Source organism: Chelonus insularis, unplaced genomic scaffold, assembly GCF_013357705.1.
Source record: "Chelonus insularis isolate UGA/USDA-ARS -01 unplaced genomic scaffold, ASM1335770v1 contig_94_pilon, whole genome shotgun sequence".
In the NCBI taxonomy this organism is placed as follows: domain Eukaryota; kingdom Metazoa; phylum Arthropoda; class Insecta; order Hymenoptera; family Braconidae; genus Chelonus; species Chelonus insularis.
Window position 1 is genome coordinate 4,049,040 of NW_023276783.1, and position 20,897 is coordinate 4,069,936.

The window sequence follows — 20,897 nt, forward strand, 5'->3', positions numbered from 1 at the left end:
AAATGAAAAAAACGTATTAATCAACAAAATTAATTTATAAATTAAAATATTAATTTTAAAAATAATAAAGTAAAATTTAAATAATTTTCATTAGAAATATTAGTTTAAAAAAAATAAAAATTTATTTAGGAAATTGAAAAATAACACGGAAGTGACTAAAGTCACGTCAAAAATAACGTTACTATTTAAGTCAAATTTATGTTAAAAATAAAAATTATTTTTGATAAAAAAATTCTTTTATTAATTTTTATGTATCAGAAATATCAGAATAAAATAAATACTAATAGTTAAGAAGGTTTTTAAACAATAAAGAAATAAAACGAATAAATTATATTGAATAGTTAATGTCACGGCAGACGCTGACTTGACAAGACGTACATGGTGCGGAAGTCTCCAAGTCCGACCGACAGATTGCGAAAGCCTTTACAAACAACAACCATCGACCGTAAGTAAATCGTCGTGTGATATATAATATTTTTACTATGTTAAAAGTTTTCATTAAACATTTTATTTGTATAGTTGTTTAAAGTGTGATATAATAATTTATCGTGATAAAAACATTGGGAATTAGAGTTAGCATCAATAGGATAAATTAAACATTTAAGTGGAGCAGAATATTCTCGAGGGTCAAAGTGAGGAATCGTACGTATATCGTTTCATGCGTCATGTCGGCGCATCTTCCATCTTTTATTCCCCACGATAATATTGCATCATTTTTCATTCATTATTTTAATATTATTTATGAATATTACGGATTTATTTAATTATTTTATCGAGAAACAAACCAATGAACATTGATGTACTTGCTGATCAACACTCGCACATGAGATATTTTTGACGTTTTACTAAAAGTGACTTTTTATAACGCTTTATTATAAGGCTTCACATTTTCTTTGTATTGAATCAGCGGCATTTAATTTGCTTTATCATTAAAGGAAATTTTGAGTCAGAAAATTTTCTTCAAAGTTTTATTTTAATATTATTACAGCAAATAATTTTTTAATAGAGATTTTTTTTTTTTGTTATCTATTTATTATAAGCACTCTTTTTTAATTTTTTTCATGGCGTGTAACTAGTTGAGTAGCTTATATACTTGTCAAACAAGACTAAAAATTTTTAGATAATAATGCATTGTTCTTCCTAGTATTATTATTGATGAAAATTTACATTGACAGTTGTTATTCAAAAGTTTTCCGTGATTGTCGAATAATTTTATGTTGGCAGCACTCGTACATCACATAAAAAAAACTACGGAGCATTCATCACGGCGCAACAGTGACGTGTCTTACAAGCTATAGGAATAAAAGAGTTCAGGGTAACCCTGGAAAAATGAGCAGAAAAGATAGATTTACTGTTTTTTTTGCGTCATCTCTTGATTCACCTTCTTACATATCATATTCTTTAATGCAATACAAAGAACATTTATCTCTAATGAATGGATATAATAAATATAAATATTTATAATATTCAATCTTATTAAAAAAACAAAAAAAAAAGGAGATACTAGACTAGATTCTTTGTTCAATTCTCCACAAGGACGAAAAATTTATGAACGCACACATATTTATACATATATGTATAAATATATATTAATAAAATAATCTATAATACTAAAAGGAATCAACCTCTAAGTAGAGTCAAATGACCTCCACCGGTAGGACGAGCATCGTTGCGCGTAGACTATAGCAGGGTAAACGCCGTCGCAAGTTCATTGACCGTCTGACCATGAGCCGCGCCCCACATACGTTTTACCACCTTAAATTTCGTTTCTGCTGTTTAATTTGATTTGACATATAGAAAGAAAAATATTAACAATTTTTCATATAATTATTAAGATTTTTTATAATACTGAATGTTCATGTTCATTTCAGCTCCCTACCGGAAGTTCTGTGTGCCGTGATTTATCATTGAGGGGGTTAACACACACGCAACAACGGACAACCCCACAGGACCGGGGGGTGCTTCTCGTGTCTCGGGAGGAAGGTCAGGGCTTAACTAAATAACCTTGACTTTGTTTAAAAAAAAAAAAGAAAATAACAAAAATATCAGACAGTTAATAGTTCTAGTCGTACTTGTGTGTGCGAAAAATAAAAACAAAGAAACTAATTTGTGAGTCACATACGATTTACTCACCAACAAGACTAAAAAGTTCGATGCCTTCCAGGGACGATAATCGCTCCCTATCCACTGAGCAACGCTGGATCCCTCCTTCAACTATTAGACGCGATGCTTTCATCCCAGAAGACAGAAATGATTTCATCTTCCGTAAGGTGCGGGGTATTCTTAACAAGCTCACACCGGAAAAGTTCACAAAGCTGAGCAACGATCTGCTCAAAATCGAGCTTGATTCTTATGTAATTCTGAAAGGTGTCATTTTATTGGTATGTATTTACATTAACATTAAATTATTGTTTAATAAATATATCGTCTTTCAATAACATTAATTAAATATTGAAGAATTATTAATATTATTATAAACATTACCATTGAACAGATATTTGATAAAGCACTCGATGAGCCCAAGTACAGTTCTATGTATGCACAGTTGTGCAAGCGGTTGTCAGAAGAAGCACCAAACTTTGAAACACAAAAATCAACAGTTGATAATCCAAAAGCTCGTAACACATTCACAGTAATTTTGCTAAACAAGTGCAAGGCGGAATTTGAAAATCGTTCAAAAGCTAATGAGGCATTCGATAACCAAGATGATCTGGGTCCAGAAGAAGAAGAGCGTCGTCAGATTGCAAAACGCAAAATGCTTGGAAATATTAAATTCATCGGAGAACTTGGCAAGCTTGAAATTGTATCAGATGGTATCTTACATCGGTGTATTATGCAATTATTATCAGAGATTAGCAAGAGGGGATCCCGGGGGGACGCGACTGAAGACATTGAGTGCCTATGTCAAATTATGCGAACATGCGGCCGTATCCTTGACTCGGATAAAGGCCGACGCCTCATGGAACAATACTTTGATCGTATGAGCTCTCTGGCAGAGAGTAGTGTTCTTCCCCGACGTATCCGTTTCATGTTATGCGACGTAATTGAGTTACGACGCGATGGATGGGTACCACGTAAAGCTACAAGTACTGAAGGCCCAATGCCGATGAATCAGATCCGTAATGATCATGACGACTCTTCGAGAACGAATACAGGATTTCATAGGCGCGAAGATCGTATCGGCAGTGATTTCTTAAGAAAAATAGGCCGTCCTGGCATTGACATGGATATTGTGGGTAGTATCCCACTAACTTCTCCATCATTTGGTATGTCATCGCCATTCAGTCCAAATGGATTCCCAACTCCACCAGCTAACTACGGCCGTCACAACCAGCGTAATCAAACGCCTACATATTTTCCTAATCAAAACCGCCATCAAAATAATTTTCCAGGTAAACATAACCAACAACAACACAATCTACCACAAAATTATAATAATAACGGAAACAAAGAGCAATTACGTTTTAATAAAAGTAAAATGCTCATTGGACACCCTGAAGAGGTATCTTTAAGACCGTCAACTACATCAATGATGTTTAAGCAAGCTACCATCAAGCCTACATTGCCACTTAATTCAGATCTTTTCTCTGGACGTACACCAGAATCGCCATTACTTCGTACAGCTACTATTAAAACTCCTCCACTATTGCCCAAGGAACCACCTCCAGCAATAGTAATTAAACAAGGACCTCTTGATAAGAGAGATAAAGCACGTGATCGCAAAGACAAAGGACTGACTCGAGAAGAAATTATTAAAAAAGTTAATGCCATGATGGATGATATGTCTGTAGAAACTAATATTAAAGACGCAGTGACAACTTTCAAGGACCTAAAGGTGCCAGAACGTTTTCTACGTCATGCTATTTACACTATTTATTCGAACACGCTGGAACGTGGTGATTCAGAACGTGAATTTGCCGTTAAATTTGTCGCTGAGCTGAAAAAAGATAATGTTATAAACTCTCAACAAATGAATGAAGGATGGAAGGAACTTGTTGCAAGTATTCCTGATAAAGAAAGCACTGTACCTTGTGTAGCATCACACGTGGCGTCAATTACAGCTAAAGCAATCGTTAATAATCTGATGCAACTCCAAGATCTTGCATCTGTTACTGAAAATGGTCAGCATCATCCATTGTTCCTTCTCACTCTGCAACAACTTCATAAATCTCAAGGTAAAGCTGTGCTTACTCAAATATTCAATGAAAGCAAAGTCAATCTTATGAGCCAGCTACCCGAAGCAGAGAAAACTAAAGAAAGACTTGGCGAAATTCTTGAAGACCGAGAATTGACTTTCTTGTATCCATTATTAAGAATTCAAGGCGATATGAGTCGTCAATTAGAAAGTGACCCAAGTCCTAATGCTTTTTACAAATGGATTAAGGATAAATTGGATCTTGCACATCATTCTGACCCTGGATTTATCAATGCTCTTATGACAGTTCTTTTACAATACATCACTCGGGTTTGTAAATTTTTTTATAAATATTTTTATTTATTTATTTATTTATTTCACTTTTATATCAATTATTTATATTTAAACAGGAAACTACATTAGCACCTGGTGTTGATACAACTGTTGTGCCAGATAAAAGCCTTCAAGAGAAAGAACGAGCATTATTAGAAAAGTATACACGAGTTCTTGATTCTTTCTTAGTTACCATCGACGCACAGGTGACAGCAGTTCACTCTTTACAAGTGTTCTGTCTTTCACATGATTTCCCAAAAGGTATGCTACTAAGATGGTTTGTGGCTCTTTATGAATTGTCTATTATCGATGAAGAGGCTTTTATAAAGTGGAGAGAAGATGTTACTGATGCATATCCTGGCAAAGGAAAAGCACTGTTCCAAGTAAGTTATTGAATAGTTTAAACAATAGAGCAGAATTTACACAATTTTTTAAGAAAAAATGATCCGAAACAATTTTTTTCGAGTTCGGTAATTTTTTTCTTTCATTTAAAATTTCAAAAATAATTAAATAATAATTGATTATTTACTTTATCTAGGTGAACAGCTGGTTAACTTGGCTTGAACAAGCTACTTCAGAGGAAGAAGAAGACGAAGGAGATAATTGAATTACACGGGGTATACTTGATCGATACTCTTCTCGAATTATCATTTGAGACAGGATTTCTCACATCCACGTTCACGCTGAGCCTAAGGTTTCAGTTTTATCGATTATGTTGACATCTTGAAAAATCATGAAGATGCATTTTGTGAGTCTGTTCGACGGGGGTTTTATATAAATGTGATGAGGAAAGTACGAACAAGATTGATAATGCAATCATAACTGATCAGTGAAGAACAAAATAAAATGGTTGATTTTTTTAATGAATTAATTAAAACAAAAAAAAACAGTAGCAAAGGCAGAACGCAATGATTCGTGTGTGTAATGTGTCTGTGCGTGCATGTATGCGCGTATGCATGTGTGCGTGAACGTGAGATTGGTTTGAAGAGAAGAAAAAAAATTAAAAAACACTAGAAGAAAATAAATCAACGTGCATGCCAAACAATGTGACCGAAAATCCCCCTTAATTAGAAAAAAAAACAGAAAGTCTTAAATGTTTTAAATATTAAATAATAAAAAAACAAAATATGATTTGTAACTAAAATTAGGGCCCAGTTGATTCAGGATCGTAGCCCGTATGATGAATTAATAGATAAATAATAATAATAATAATAACAATAAATAATAATAATACTAAGAATTATTATTATTATGAATTGGTATAGACGGAAATGAAAAATTTGAAAAAATTAGTTGAGATGAATTTATGTTTTAATAATTTTTTTGTCTAGTATTTGTGCTTGTCACGTTTTTTTGTAAGTCTTTTTGTCCGCGATTCCTCATCTTAAAATGAAAGGATATTCGCTTGTTATGTGTGTATCATCTTTTACAATTAATTAGAAAATTATTATTAATAATTATTATATCCCAATTACTACGATAAAATATAAATATTTCTAATTCGAAAAAAAAAAATCCGTTAAAAAAGTTGATTTACCAATAATTAATGATAATAATTACGATAATCTGGTTAGAAAAAACGATCAAAATAAATATATACGTAAAATGAAAAAAAATTAGTTAACGAAATACCGAATATCGTGAAGTCTTATTGTTACCGTTAAAAAATCTTAATCGATAAACTATCATTTTTGTCCACGCAACACCAACACTTGCTGCGCTATAATTATTAATTGATAAATCACAAAACAATCATCATTATAGTTAATAACACTAATTATAATAATAATTAACGGGAGAAATTACATTTATTAAAAATAACGTAATCAAGACGAATATACCATTTTGAAATATGGCATCGATAATGCAATCGTTAAAAATTAAGTACATCGGTATAAATAAATAATAAAACTGGTATAATTTATTAAAATTGTAACTTCTGATTGCTCTCAAGCCGATTGAATCATATCCCTTTTTCATTCTTCCTCGATTTTTCTCATAATATTTATCTTCCTAGTTAATAAACGAAAAAACATTAAAAAAAAAAATTGACAATTTTGAAAATCTTAACATCTTCAGACCGGCTAATTTATAAGAATTAGTGCAATATTTAATCTTGCAATTTTTTAATTTATTAACCCCAATTTTTGTGCTACATTTCCATTTTTTCTTTACTTTTATCATGACAAAGTGCTCGAATGTTTTGTATAAATTTCATGGAATGAATGTTCATCGTTTTTTTCCCTCATATACTATAGACGTTTAAAAAGCTATTAAAGTAAGAAACACAATGGCCAAGTGATCCACAAAATAATTAGTTGTAATTTTATAATATTGGTTATTGACTAAACTGATAAATAATCTGATTAATTGATCAATTCAACCAATGATGTATATAATTGTTACTATGCAACTAACATCCGATAATAATCGCCGGACTGGAGTGTTAAATCATAGGAAAAAATTATTATGGAAAAAAATTATACATAAAAATTTTAAAGACTTTGTATCCAATAATAATTAACACTAAACTTCATTTCATTACTTGAATATTATATTTATCTATCAATTTCTTCTTTAACTACTATAACGACATTAATTTAGAACAATAATAATTACTATTTGCATTGAAACGAAATATTTATTTATCACAAACTATAATGATGAAATTGATAGATAAACAAAATAAAGACGAACCATATATTCATAAATGTCTTCATTTTTTAGTAAAAATATTACAGTGTAAAGGTAATCTGTCAGCCAAGTTTCTTAATAAAATAATTTTAACAAATTATTTTTTTTTTTGCACGTAAAAAAAAATATATTCAATCATTTGCATTGTTTATAATGAACACAATTCATGTATGATAACGTCAGTATTAATTCATTGACCGTAGAAACTAAAAAAAAAAAACAAATACAAAAATCAAGATATTAATGAAAAAAAGAATAATTTCAATTCTGCCAATAAGTATGTTTTTAGGATATTTACTTTATTAGTTGTGTTTAATAAATTATGTAAAAAACAAAAATATATTATAATTTTACTCCACAAGTAAACTGATTTTTTTTGTGTGAATGCAATTAATAATTCAATAAACTTATTATTTTTTATTCAAGTTAATCAATAAATTAATTAATTTGAAGCACTATTGCTTAAAATCGCTCAATAAAATATCAACGTTGTAACATTATTGTCAAACACTTATTCAATTAATTTTTTAAGCTATTATTTGAATAAATAATTAGTGAAATACAGAATGGAATTCAATTATAGCTCATTCATTGAAATACATTAATTATGTTAATAAAAAAAATAACCATGGTTGTCCAAATTAAATTTTATTAAACACGGTTGATTCTGTAACATCGAGGAGAAATATTTTAACATAAATAATTATTTATTAAATCAGTATCACTCTCTGCGCTCAACAATAAATCTACTAGTAACACTGGAAGATAGTACTTGAAGGGGTGGCGGTGGCATTCTCTCCTCCCTCTACCAGTGTTTCTCCATTTCTATTACAATTTTTATCTCCTTTTACATCACATTTAAACGCTCAATATAATCACTTAATCATTCTCTCTTTTTTTCGATCTCTCTTTTTCAAACATACATCAACACATTGAATACTGTTCACACGTACTACTTAAGGTATTGGTAAAGATTAATACCTTTATGAAATTTTATATGTGCACTTACATAGCATCAAGCATTGAAGGTGTTATATACATCACATGCACTCTATGCAGAAATAGATATATATATATATATTTGTAACGAGTATATTATTATTTATTTTTTCAAATGTTTCAATAAGTAATTTACTTTTCGAGATATACTTTTTTAGGTTTCTATAAATGAAGGGAGAGAGGGGAAGAGGAATAATAAGGACTTATATGATGTTGATGAATTAGCATGAAGACTCCGACGAGGGCACATACCACCGCTCACCGAGGCTCATTTTTATTTGCTTTTGATAATCATAAGTCAATCTGCTTGCAGGCTTTAATTTTTTTAAACATTTCTTTTTATTTAATCTCTTTCCAGATGTTTGAAAATTTTATCAGTGATGAATAAACAGATATAGAAGCAGTTTCGAGCAAGAAACCACATGATATGCAGACTTATCTTCCAGTTGTACAATAAACTATTATTATCAAACGCGATCGTAAACAAACTCTCGCCCGGAAATGCGTCTATATGTTGAGCTCAAAGGTCTTTTTGAGTAATAGTAATAAGAGATACTGCGTTGATCAAATATAAACGAGCGAGCACTAAGTTGATATCCAAAAAACTAAGATAAAATATAACAATTGATAATAAAAATTATTTTAGAATCAAACAAAGATGATTGTCAGCTCCCTTACAATCAACTCTGTGGACTCTTCTTCGAAATCTTCAAAAATTTAATAAAATTTTTGTGCCCGCTCGTAATGACTCAAATTCATATGGAATGTACAAATTGTTACAATTTTTATTTGCCGTACACACTTCTTTCTACTTGTTCTTAATTAATTAATATTATTATTATTATTAATTTTTTTTTTTACATTCCTTGATACTTTAAATTATGCATGACATAATGTAAATGGATTTGAATCAACTACTGGCCTCTGTAGTGACTCTTTACAGTATTATTAATGTAGTAAATAGTTTAATTGATACTTTGATAATACATAGTATCATGGAACACATAATTCCTTAATTTTTTCTTATCTTTATATCCAAATTCATTATGTCTGCGGCCTCTCAAATTGACTTAATACTATCATACATATCGTTTTTTAAATTGATAACTCACAAAGTCCCCGCATATGAATCTTTGTTTGTTCAAAAACATTTCTTCGTCATTATTTTTTTTTTTTTTTAATGTAATTATGCTGATATTTTTTTGTTTGTAAATACGTTAATGATTTATTCTTTTGCATAAACTGAACATTTACTCCTCTTCACTTGCATAATACAGTAATTGTGCTAAATATTTTATTAATTAATAGAACCATATTCTTCTCTGTATTTTTTACATTTAATAGAGCCGACTTATTTATTGTTTAATCAATAATTTGTGACAAACTATACTACAAATTATAGCTAAACAATTAAAGAGAAAATTCTTTTTTTTTTTTAATGAGACATGGAGGAATCGAGGTTAATGCTCTCTTGCTTTATCTGTCGCCTGTCTTTTTGAGTTTTTAATCCTTTTTTAATATTAAAAATTAAATTAAAAATGAAGTATCTACAACTGTACGTTAAATTGTCCGGCAAACAATTGTAAACTCTTTTCTTTATTTAAAAAGTCTCCCAGCAGACTGACTACATAAAAATCATGCGCAAAGTTTTAAATAAATCTTTTGTCACTGTGTAAAACAAGCGACTGAATCTATATGTATGTATGTATATATATATATTTTTTTTTTTCGTTCATTCGTTTCTGGTTTTTTTTATTAATATTTTTTTTCATTTCAATTTCATTAATACCTTTTAATCTTCGACGTGTAATATATTTAAAGATGTGTTGATGGATATGTGTATTATATTAATACACACAATGAATAAATGGAACGTCGAAATTCTTGATAATATTTATATAGTTTGAGGGAGCCTTGCTCTTGGCAATTTCTCTTCTTTTGCAGGCGACAGTTTCGTGATTCCCGCAATTAATTATTACCAGATGTTTTAGTGTAAAGATAGATGGCTACGATAAGTCCATAAAGACCCAATACTTCGGCGAAAATAAGGATCAGGATCATACCAACAAATAAACGTGGTTGTTGAGCTGTACCTCTTACACCAGCATCACCAACTATTCCAATAGCAAATCCAGCTGCTAAACCAGAAAATCCAACGGCTAATCCAGCACCCAAATGAATGAAACCCCTAAAATAATGAGTGTATTTTTATAATTTTTTGTCGTACATTATTGAGAGAACAAAAATAACTACACAGTAATATATAATTGTAACTTACGCAAACAAGGTATAATTTTGCGTAGGTGGATGTAATTGACCTGCGATAAGAATTGCTATAACTAAACCATAAATGGCAATAATACCCGCCATAACAACAGGAATAATAGACTTCATGATAAGTTCAGGTCTCATCACCGACATAGCGGCGATTCCTGTACCAGCTTTAGCTGTTCCATACGCCGCTCCAAGAGCTAAAAAAAATAAATAGGAAATATAGATTGAATGAAAAATAATAAATAAATAAAAATTTCATTAAAATAAATGATCATCTTGCAAATTGAAAGTTTTATCATAAGGCGTTTTCAAGGAATAACCCAACCCGTGGTCACATGAGGCTCACGTTGACAGTCACATGACAATCATGTAAGAACAGCTGTACAACGGGGGCGTGGCACTTGCCGTTTAAAAATCAATTTTATACTCAAATAAGTGACAAAAATTAATTTCTTAGACACTCGAAAACTCCGGGAGTTGAGTGACATTTTTTACAATACTTTTTGGCCACTCTTCAAGTTTATCTAGCTATATGTCTGTACATCTGAATGCGCAGAATCAACGAGCGCGCTGTAAATTATCAACGGAGTGTCTATTGGCTGTCCCATTTGGCTGACAGTCAAGGGAATTTTTCTTGTATTTTAGATTTCATTACTTTTTCAATTTATATTTTTTTATAATTAATTAACTCATATATTATTATTATATATGTATACATATGAATTATTGTTTAATGATGGAATCAAAAAAGATTCGTATTGATTTTCTCATAATAAAGCTGAGGAGAAACCGGCGCGCCACAAATTCACTTTTCCGCCGTTAATGATCGATCGCCGAATTTTTTGACATAAAAAGTCTTTTTATCATTAATAGATTGAGTCATAAAGATAAATGATTATTCAATAACTACATTAAGATAATATAATTCATTTCAATGATTTAAAGGCGTGGTTATTCACATGATTTTACAAATGACCGTAAAAATATTAGTATAATTGTATTTTTCAAATACATTAATGCTTTAATTATCTTGAAACCTTGAAAATTTTTATCTGTTACAATAATATTGCTAAATAAACTTTCTATTACTCATGATTAATCAATTGTTCATCTGAAAATGTAATATTTTAAACAATCAAATGTTTGTCGATGATTTTAAGTGACCTGAAATCTTTCACGTGTAAATTTGATTTACAAAGATATAAATAAAAAATAAAAACATTACAATTATAAAAAAATGATAATAAAAGATAGAAAAATAAACACGAGATGGCGTAGTAATGTTTCATTTACAAAGAGACATGAATAAAAAATAATCGATGAGTATATTTATCATTTTGGATTTCCATGTTATTTTATACATTTTACAGATCAAGAAAATGGCGTGGCACTTATTGATGAGTATATTTTAAAGAACCAATAATTGCCCTAGTTTTTTATGACATTATTAACCTTTAAAAAATCATCTATGAATTGTCTTTATTAAATAATTAATTTTTACTATACAATGTGATAATCGATTGATTAGATTGAATGGGTTAAAACTTACAAGAGAATATAATGGCGGAGGCGGCGCCCATAACACCGAAAAATGGTCCGTAGATAGGACTATCTTCTGCAAGTCCTGATGAACTCATTGTGGATTTATATTAATTGCTATTTGCACGAAAACGCTTTAAATTCCAAATTTAAAATCAAGTATATACAAGTTGCCGATTTTAATAACACGATCTCGTGTCTTCTGCTAAGAATCAATCCTCACACACCCTCTTCACTAAACTAGTAGCACTGTCAAATGAGAATCTGCTATACAGTCGCGCGGGTCATGTGATAAACGACAAGAAGAGAGAAGGAGACACTCGAGGTCGAACTGATCCTCTATGTTGCAGATGATTGGTAGACATGTCCTTAGACTCGCATAAACCACCAATCGTATTCTTCGTTTTATGTTCCTCTAAGTGACGTCAAAGATTTTGATCATTATAGCCGGAAGATGGCGTTTTAATCATCAATTTGTATTTCCGTTATCACCGCGTGACGAGAATTTTATTCATATTTTCACTTTTTCTTCATGTTTGAAGTTTCAATAAAACAATTTTTAAATTTGAAATACTTTTAAATAATATTGTTCAGTCATACGTCAAGTTTTGTTATTATTTAAAAACTATGTAAGAAATTTTAAAAATTACTTTTGAAGCACCGGATAACAATTACTAGTGACATCTTATAGTTAACCTATATACTAACGCATCACTTGTGTTAATGGAATTTTTTTAAATGTTTTGTTTGTTAAACCACGCGATCGTTTAAGAAAGATTGTTTTTAAGTATCTTATAAATATAATTCTTTTTATTACATTTATGTAATAACAATTGAATCAAAATCATGAAGTTCTCATATAAGGTATGAAATAATAATGAATTTAGAATAAATTATATGTTAAATGTATAGAAAATCAATTCTAACCTATGAATTATAAACAATAATGAACCAAACTTTTTAATCGTTGTTGAGAAATTTTAAAGTGTTATTATTTTGTAATTACAGTTTAGTAATCTTCTCGGAACAGTTTATAGAAAAGGTAATTTATTGTTTGCCAATGATGGTTCAACAGTTATCAGTCCTGTGGGTAATAGAATATCCATTTACGATCTCAAAAAGTAAGTAAACAACAAATTGATTATTTTTCAATTAATTTTAATTAAATATAATTTTTTTTACAGTAATAAATCATCAACTCTGCCAGTAGAAAGTCGATTTAATTATACAGCAATTGATTTGTCTCCTAATGGAAATATATTAATTGCTGTAAATGAAGGTAAATGAATTGAATTTGAAAGAATTGTAAAATATAATTGATAATAACAATTGAAAATTATTTTCAGAGGGCGAGGCTCATATTATTAGTATGATAAGTAAAATAATTGTACATAAATATAGATTTAAAAGGCCAGTAAGATGTGTTAAGTTTTCTCCTGACGGTAAATATTTTGCTGCATGCAAAGAAAATAATGGTAAGTTATTGAATTCTTCTTTATTGATCATTTTTTTAATATGAGTAAGTTCTCTTAAATCCATTCAGGTTTATATATCTGATTTTATATTTTATTTTAGTTTTTATATTTGATGCTCCTGGATTACAAGTAGGAAATTATAATCCATTTGTAATGAAACGTGTCTTTCATGAAGCAACAGATGAAACTACAACACTTTGTTGGTCATTTGATTCAAAATTTTTAGCTGTTGGATCTAAAGACACAGCAACAAAATTATACTCTATAGAAAAATGGGCAAACTTCAAACATTGTACTCTTGGTGGTCATTCAGATGAAATAGTTGGCAGCTTTTTTGATACAACTGACAGTTATGATCTTTTTACTATCAGTAAAAATGGCCATCTCTGTCTTTGGGAATGTTCCATTGAACCAGATGATTTAATTGCATATGAACCATCAAAGAAAAAGGAAAAACCTAACGATAGTGATAGTGAAGATGATGTAGATTTGGAGAAAGCTATTGAAAAGCCAGACGATTTTCAAATGCCAAAAAATTCTAATACATCGTCATCAGAAAGTGAACAACCGAAAAGAAACAAGGAAAACGAAGTCAAAAAATTTTTTTATAAAAAAGTTACTCGACATTTTCTGTTGGATGAAGTAAAAAAAACTGATAAACATGCTGTTTTAACAGCAGCATCGTATCATGTAAATACACGAATACTTGTAGTAGGTTTTAGTAGTGGATCCTTTTTTATTTATGAAATGCCAGATGTAAATATGATTCATTCATTGGATATTTCAAGCCAAAGTATTTCTTCTATTGCTATAAATAATTCTGGAGATTGGATAGCCTTAGGATGCTCTCAATTAGGTCAGCTTTTAGTTTGGGAATGGCAAAGTGAAACCTATGCTATGAAACAACAAGGCCATAGCAACAATATGAATAGCTTAGCTTACAGTGGAGATGGCCAGTTTATTGTTACTGGTGGAGATGACGGAAAAGTGAAGCTTTGGAATACGTTAAGTGGATTTTGTATAGTCACTTTTTCTGAACACACTTCAGCAGTTTCTAGTGTTATCTTCAGCCACAACCGTAAATTTATTGTCTCAGCATCATTGGATGGAACAGCCAGAGCTTATGATCTTACCCGATATCGTAATTTCAAAACTTTTACATCTCCAAGACCAGTACAGTTTTCTTGTGTAGCTCTTGATGCAAGTGATGAATTCCTCGCGGTTGGCGGCCAAGACTTTTTTGATATTTATCTATGGAGTGTAAAATTAGGAACTTTGTTAGAAATTATGAGTGGACATGAAGGACCAGTTGCAAGTTTAGCATTTAGTCCTAATTTAGCAAGTACTGCACTTGCTTCTGTTTCTTGGGACAAAACTTTAAAGCTATGGAATGCTATTGAGCATGGATCTACTCATGAAACAATTGAGTTGACTGCTGATGGTTTATGTGTTGTTTATAATCCAAATGGACAAGAAGTTGCTGTTTCAACACTTGATGGACAAATTACATTTTTTGAATGCAAAAATGCCACTCAAACCGGTAGTATTGAAGGCAGAAAAGATTTAGGAAGTGGAAGATCAGATACTGATTTAATCACAGCTAAGAAAAATCTTGAAGGAAAAGCATTTACAACTTTATGTTATTCCGCTGACGGATCTTGTATTTTAGCTGGTGGACAATGGAAAAACGTTTGTATTTATAACGTTAAAGAGACTATTCTTATGAAGAAATTTGAAATAACTCAAAATAGATCATTTGATGCTGTTGATGATTTTATTAATCGACGAAAAATGTCAGAGTTTGGTAATTTAAATTTAGTAGAAACAAGAGAAGAGAATGAAGGTGGGAGAGTTACTCTGAGGTTACCTGGTGTTCGAAGTGGTAATATGGCTAGCAGAAGTATGAAACCGGAAGTTAGAGTATTTTGTCTTCAATTTTCACCAACTGGTCAATCGTGGGCAGCAGCTACTACTGAAGGACTTTTGATCTACTCATTAGATGTAGGATTAGTCTTTGATCCATTTTATTTAGACTTAGGAATTACTGTTGACAGTGTAAAAAAAACATTGAAAGAGGAAGAATATGCTAAAGCTCTTATGATGGCTCTTAAACTTAATGAAAAAGATTTAATTCAAAATGTTGTTGAAAAAATACCTTTCAATAACAGTAAGTAATTTTTTATTTACATTTAAAAAATTAATTTGTTTTTTATTCTTAAAATATTCAATACTTTATTTAATTAATTTTTCAGTCGAATTTACTGTTAAAAGTATACCTCAATTATATGTTGAGCGGTTATTAAAATTTATTGCCGCAGAAATGGAAAAAACAAGGCATATTGAGTTTTATTTGGAGTTTGCTGAAGCTATTCTTTCACAAGCAGGACATAAAATAAATTCTGACATGAATATGCCAACATTACTTCTGTTACAAAAAAATATGCAGCGAAAGTATGACGACTTAAGTAAGATGTGAGTAAAATTTTATATTTTTTTTTATCAAGTTGTATTTCAAGAATATTATCTTATAGTATATTTTTTTATTTAAATATCTTAGATGTGATTTCAATCAATATACACTAGACTGGATACTTAAATCTGCTGAATTGAAAACAAAGAAAACTTCTGTCGAAGAATTAGAAGGATCGATTCAAGAAATGGATATAGATTAATTTAATTTATATTTGTAATTACTAGATAAGTATTTGTTTTTTTAAATAAAAGAATTTTTTACAAAAATGTAGCTGACTTTTTTAACAATACTATCGGCCAATATATGATAACAAAAAGGAGGAAAAGGGTTGGAAATATCAGACGACTATAGTGATCAATTCTTTTGGATAAGGTTTTCTGTTTTGAATATATTAAAACATCAGGATCTAACCAACTTGATTGTAATAAATGTTTACTTCCGGCTCGTTTTCGTTTTGGTTGTACAGTCAAAGCAGCTTCATAATCCCACACTGACATACTTTTCTCTAAAGATGCAAGTCTCTGAAACATTTTTAATTTTTTATTGAAAAATTGTATTAGAAATAATCAAAAAAGAAAGAAAGAAGAAGTAAGTAAAAATAAAACCGTCGAATAAGAGCGGGAATGATTCATCTGTAAATCCATCAATTGCTTATGCCTTGCGTCGATAACTTTCACGACTACGAATTCACCAAGAGAGGCAAACACAAATACCATACATCCTGCCATCCAAAGGTCTAGTGCCTATTCATTTAAAATCAGATAATTAGAATAACGTTTTACATAACAAATTTATTTCATTACTTATGATTATATTTATAATTAACTTATTATATTTACTTTAACATAAGCAACAGGCGGAATGTCACTCTTTAACCCAGTAAACATTGTTACAAGTGTTAACATACTTGTAACAAGAAGAGTTACACGACCTGGAATTGCATCTAATCCCAACCAAAAACTAAACCACGATAACATCACCACTAAAGTAGACGGTGCAAATGTTTGAATTAAATGGTGTCCTATTTGACGTTCGAATCTAAAGAAAGCTACAAGTCTTGAGAAATTACCTGAAATCATAATAAATAATTATTATTAATGAGTTAATTTTCATCAACATTTGAATCTTATTTTTCATTTTATGAATGATAATAAATTCTACAGTTATTTTTTTATATCATTAATTATTTGTTCTAGTACTAGATGATGATCATGAACTGTAAATGCAACTGATTGAATGGTCTATATATTTTAATATGTGCTAAACTCATAATTAAGTTTTAAATTTAACTTTTTCTCTTATTGAATAAAAAAGCTTTGAATTAATGGAATTTAACTAATCTCACATAAGTATTTATATTTTTCTACAGACAAAAATTAAATTATTAGCATCTTTTAAAATTGAAATTCATCAATAACAGAAGATTTTTTACACAACTTTAAATATTATCTTGGAAATAAAAGAATGAACATAAATCACTTTTGCATGTGTAATACAGTTCATTACCGAAATTGGACAATATTTACACAATATTCATTGTTCTACATGTAATTTGATATTCATTGTATGATAGTTAATACGATTTTAAAAGGAAAGTAATAGCCTTTGAAACGTTATCGATCAAAATTGTAAAATCATTGTCAATGAAGGAATTTTAATCAGAGAATACTACCGTATTTTCTTAATTTAACACCGTTTTTTGACCTTCATTAGCATTATAATTGTTTATAATGAACTTTGTTGTACGTAAGTGATTGTACTTTATTATACAAATGAATAAATTTATGACAATTTATTTCTTTAAATGGTAAAAAATAAAATTAAATACCATTCTTTTCCAACATGTAACAATTTATTTCTTCGAGTAATTGAGGAGTAGCAAAATTATATTGTAATAGTCGGAGTTCAGGATTCACCGTCACTCCACCAACACCCCAACGAAGTTTTAGTTTTTTTATATTATATGAAACTGAAAAAGTTTTATAATAAATTAATTTCAAGATATAATCAACTACTTTTTATTACAATTATATTTGGATCCATTCACATTTAAAAAAAAAAAATAATTATGAAATATGAAGATATTCCTTTCATTCACTTTCTACTTAACGTTAAATAAAAATTGAAAAGAAACATTTACATAATTTTAAGTATATTTTGACGTGAAATTTACCGTCTAAATATTTTTTAATAACTAGTAAAACAATAAATCACTTTCTCACAACTCACAGCTTTCAATGTAAATAGGACACACTTGTACATCCATTGGGTAAAACTGAAACTCCATCTGGCAAGCTACAATTGCATGCATTCTAGCTGAATATCTTACGGTTTTATTCTTGAAAAGAGTAACTGATGAGAATTTATGTGTTAAAGTGGCGATTTCTGAAATAAAAAGAAAAGAAATTTTATTCATAAATAGATGATGTAATAAATAATTAAGTGATGTTAAAAATATGATTCAGTTTGATGAGAAGAATGCAGTCTATCTTGTATATCAGTTTTTTGACACACAAATTTAGAATAAATTATTATAAAAAACTTGTTTCGTCTTTATCTCTCAATCTTCATCATCTATTATTTTTCTTTCACATGATCACCGACTGATACAAATAATTTATTATTTATTTATTTAAATATACTTGTTTGAGCCTAACTTGGCCTACGATAAAAAATGATTACAAATGATTACCATAAAGATTTAGGATAAAATACCGATCAAAGTAAAGTATATTAGTTTTTAAAAAGTTCAATTTATAGGTATTTCTATTCTTACACTTTTATTATTAAATTTTCAAATAGCTATGAATATTATTGAAAAAGATATAAATAAAATACTGTGTATAAAATAGAGATGTTTTTTAAATATCTACAGAACTTGAGATTTTCACACTTTCTCTAAATTCTTTACATGAAATTCTGTTCATACTTATTGTACATACCTGATACTTTGGAGTTTAAAAAATATGGATCAGGTTGCCAAAGATTATCAAAGAATTCTGGTGGTAGGGTCACATAGTCATCACCTTCTTCAAAAATATCATCCGGCAAATCCAACCTAGTTTCCTTCCAACTTTGTCTGATGAACATATCCACACTATCAAGCAATCATTTATTAATAATAATTATTTATTTATCTCTTTTATATTATTACTTACCGAAAATCCATATCTTCTACATTGATGGAATTGATATCAACGATAAATATATTAAAGTCTACAATTACTGGACCTCCTTCTGGTAAAGATGGTCTTATTTCTGAAAAAAAGCATATTATCATGAATAAGTAAAAAAAAATGAATGTAAATAAGAATGAAAAATATCAAACCTTTAACATAAGTCTCAGGCAAAACAACGTCTGGCCCGATTGTAAGATTTTTTTTACCTTTTGTACTGTAAAGACTAGAAAGTAATTTCACAGATGATGACGGAAGAAAGATTAGTCGTAAATAATTAAACATTATTACCTGGATTGAACTCGATGAAAAAAAGAAAAGAAAGAAATAACAACTCCAAAAATGATCCACCTCATCGTAACATTCGTTCATATATCAATGTGATGATATTGAAGGTTCAGCATCAACAACGAAACAAATGTCTTCTATATTAATTAATTAATAATCTAGTAATCAAATACAATTTAATTCAATTGAGATCGCTCAGGTAATAATTAAAATTTAATTGGTTATTTTTCTTTCTTAAAACGCTATGCAAAAACATTTTTAAATTCCACAGGTTTTCATCTATCATCATGAAATGTAAAAAATATGTTTAACTTCTGTCATACTTTTATTTGCAACGCAAACGTTATTATCATGAGTGACTCTTAACAAGACAAGTTTCAAGAAAAAAAAGGAATATGTTAAAGATTCATCATTGGTCATCTTATATTCTCTAGCGGTAATCAATGACAGTAAACTCATGACCTTGATATGAAACATAAGAAAAGGAAGAGTAAGACATGAGGAGAGGGAGAACATTTTCAAGAAGATGAGAATGCTGACACTCTTCTCGAGAACGGGACTTGCTGTAAAATCCGTATGCTTTTAAAATTTGTCCTCAATCTTTCGTACCACAATTGGGATTCTTCGATACAGAATAATGTGACAGAAAAGGTATGAAGATGAGAGAGAGAAAATTTCAATTTATCATTATAATTATTTATTGTTTATAATTGATATGTAAATACTTTTAATTTATAATTTGTAACAATGCATATTTCAATATTTATATCATTTGATACAATTATTTAAATAGTTTTGAGTATTTTTATTATCTAAAATTTTATTGTTTAATAATATCTTCAGAGATAGGAATGTGCTTTTGTGTACTTTTTTGAATATATGCACACAAACGTAATTATTGGTAGAATACTACGTGGAGATAAAGAAAAAAAGCTATCATATTATGATGTTGTTTCGTTTTATTAAAAATTTTTGTTTTTATCAAATATTTATAATCAACTTTCTAAATTAAACCAATATTTTACTTTCTCAAAACTGATTAGTTTAAACATTAACTAAATATTAATAACTATTCACTGATGATAGGTATCACAATCATTCCATTGGAGATCATTTTAATTCTCTAAAAAAATTTATAATTTATTTTTATTGATAACATCTGGAGAATTGTTACTGATTCAATTGGTATACTGCTATGGAAACTTTTGTAGTTGTTAATTGTTTATAATTGAAACGAATAATATTAATTATATTCACATTACTGCAAATACCTTAATTATTTTTAAGTAATAATATTCAGATTGTATAAAATTTCTAAAGTATTAGGACAGTATATAATTAAAGTTTATTAAAAAATGATATTTAATTTGGAAAATAATATTATACCTTTTTTCAACTAGATTCAAGTATTAAACTGTACAAATGATTATTATCTAATATAATAGGAAGTTTCAACAATACTTGAAAATGAAAAAGAAATTTCATTTAGCTATAAAAAAATAATATCTCTT

The 20,897-nt window shown here is 29.2% G+C and overlaps 4 protein-coding genes across 8 annotated transcripts; 2 read left to right on the forward strand and 2 right to left on the reverse strand.

Annotated features, from left to right (window-relative positions):
- The first annotated feature begins 341 nt into the window (after positions 1–341).
- On the forward strand, positions 342–6,948 carry NAT1 (N-acetyltransferase 1). 4 transcript variants are annotated; one of them, XM_035092747.1, is made up of 6 exons: positions 342–445; positions 1,872–1,983; positions 2,165–2,381; positions 2,495–4,465; positions 4,546–4,851; positions 5,007–6,948. In XM_035092747.1, the coding sequence occupies exons 4-6, from the start codon at positions 2,534–2,536 to the stop codon at positions 5,073–5,075; spliced, it is 2,307 nt and encodes a 768-aa protein (XP_034948638.1). In that variant the 5' UTR covers positions 342–445; positions 1,872–1,983; positions 2,165–2,381; positions 2,495–2,533; the 3' UTR covers positions 5,076–6,948. The 4 variants fall into 4 exon arrangements, with proteins under 4 accessions (XP_034948638.1, XP_034948636.1, XP_034948637.1 ...); XM_035092746.1 differs by adding an exon at positions 520–642 and having other exon boundaries at positions 398–445; positions 1,872–2,381; XM_035092748.1 differs by lacking the exon at positions 342–445 and adding an exon at positions 452–642.
- Positions 6,949–7,794: 846 nt separating this feature from the next.
- On the reverse strand, positions 7,795–12,251 carry LOC118072685 (V-type proton ATPase 16 kDa proteolipid subunit). The gene is made up of 3 exons (XM_035092751.1): positions 11,985–12,251; positions 10,440–10,632; positions 7,795–10,349 (listed from the first exon to the last, which is right to left on the reverse strand). The coding sequence occupies exons 1-3, from the start codon at positions 12,070–12,072 to the stop codon at positions 10,130–10,132; spliced, it is 501 nt and encodes a 166-aa protein (XP_034948642.1). The 5' UTR covers positions 12,073–12,251; the 3' UTR covers positions 7,795–10,129.
- A 318-nt stretch (positions 12,252–12,569) lies between these two features.
- On the forward strand, positions 12,570–16,188 carry LOC118072801 (periodic tryptophan protein 2 homolog). The gene is made up of 7 exons (XM_035092917.1): positions 12,570–12,838; positions 12,983–13,095; positions 13,159–13,253; positions 13,321–13,449; positions 13,550–15,616; positions 15,702–15,921; positions 16,007–16,188. The coding sequence occupies exons 1-7, from the start codon at positions 12,821–12,823 to the stop codon at positions 16,119–16,121; spliced, it is 2,757 nt and encodes a 918-aa protein (XP_034948808.1). The 5' UTR covers positions 12,570–12,820; the 3' UTR covers positions 16,122–16,188.
- Positions 15,904–19,759, reverse strand: alka (alkaliphile). 2 transcript variants are annotated; one of them, XM_035092919.1, is made up of 9 exons: positions 19,390–19,759; positions 19,251–19,315; positions 19,081–19,180; positions 18,865–19,019; positions 18,152–18,307; positions 17,751–17,891; positions 16,762–16,991; positions 16,528–16,665; positions 15,904–16,443 (listed from the first exon to the last, which is right to left on the reverse strand). In XM_035092919.1, the coding sequence occupies exons 1-9, from the start codon at positions 19,452–19,454 to the stop codon at positions 16,180–16,182; spliced, it is 1,314 nt and encodes a 437-aa protein (XP_034948810.1). In that variant the 5' UTR covers positions 19,455–19,759; the 3' UTR covers positions 15,904–16,179. The 2 variants fall into 2 exon arrangements, with proteins under 2 accessions (XP_034948810.1, XP_034948809.1); XM_035092918.1 differs by having other exon boundaries at positions 19,251–19,324.
- Between the last annotated feature and the right edge of the window lie 1,138 nt (positions 19,760–20,897).

Bases quoted from the DNA above. Each gene is read 5' to 3' on its own strand.
- LOC118072801 (XM_035092917.1), top strand. The intron at 13,254-13,320 runs GTAAATGAATTG...AATTATTTTCAG, and splicing joins ATTAATTGCTGTAAATGAAG to AGGGCGAGGCTCATATTATT. The intron at 13,450-13,549 runs GTAAGTTATTGA...ATTTTATTTTAG, and splicing joins TGCATGCAAAGAAAATAATG to TTTTTATATTTGATGCTCCT.
- LOC118072685 (XM_035092751.1), bottom strand. From the start codon at position 12,072: ATGAGTTCATCAGGACTTGCAGAAGATAGTCCTATCTACGGACCATTT. The intron at 10,633-11,984 runs GTAAGTTTTAAC...TATTTTTTTTAG, and splicing joins CTCCGCCATTATATTCTCTT to CTCTTGGAGCGGCGTATGGA. The intron at 10,350-10,439 runs GTAAGTTACAAT...TCATTATTTTAG, and splicing joins CAAAATTATACCTTGTTTGC to GGGTTTCATTCATTTGGGTG.
- alka (XM_035092918.1), bottom strand. From the start codon at position 19,454: ATGAGGTGGATCATTTTTGGAGTTGTTATTTCTTTCTTTTCTTTTTTT. The intron at 19,181-19,250 runs GTTTGATATTTT...GCTTTTTTTCAG, and splicing joins GCCTGAGACTTATGTTAAAG to AAATAAGACCATCTTTACCA. The intron at 18,308-18,864 runs GTATGTACAATA...TTTTTATTTCAG, and splicing joins TTTAAACTCCAAAGTATCAG to AAATCGCCACTTTAACACAT.
- NAT1 (XM_035092745.1), top strand. From the start codon at position 2,154: ATGCCTTCCAGGGACGATAATCGCTCCCTATCCACTGAGCAACGCTGG. The intron at 2,382-2,494 runs GTATGTATTTAC...ACCATTGAACAG, and splicing joins TGAAAGGTGTCATTTTATTG to ATATTTGATAAAGCACTCGA. The intron at 4,852-5,006 runs GTAAGTTATTGA...TACTTTATCTAG, and splicing joins AAGGAAAAGCACTGTTCCAA to GTGAACAGCTGGTTAACTTG.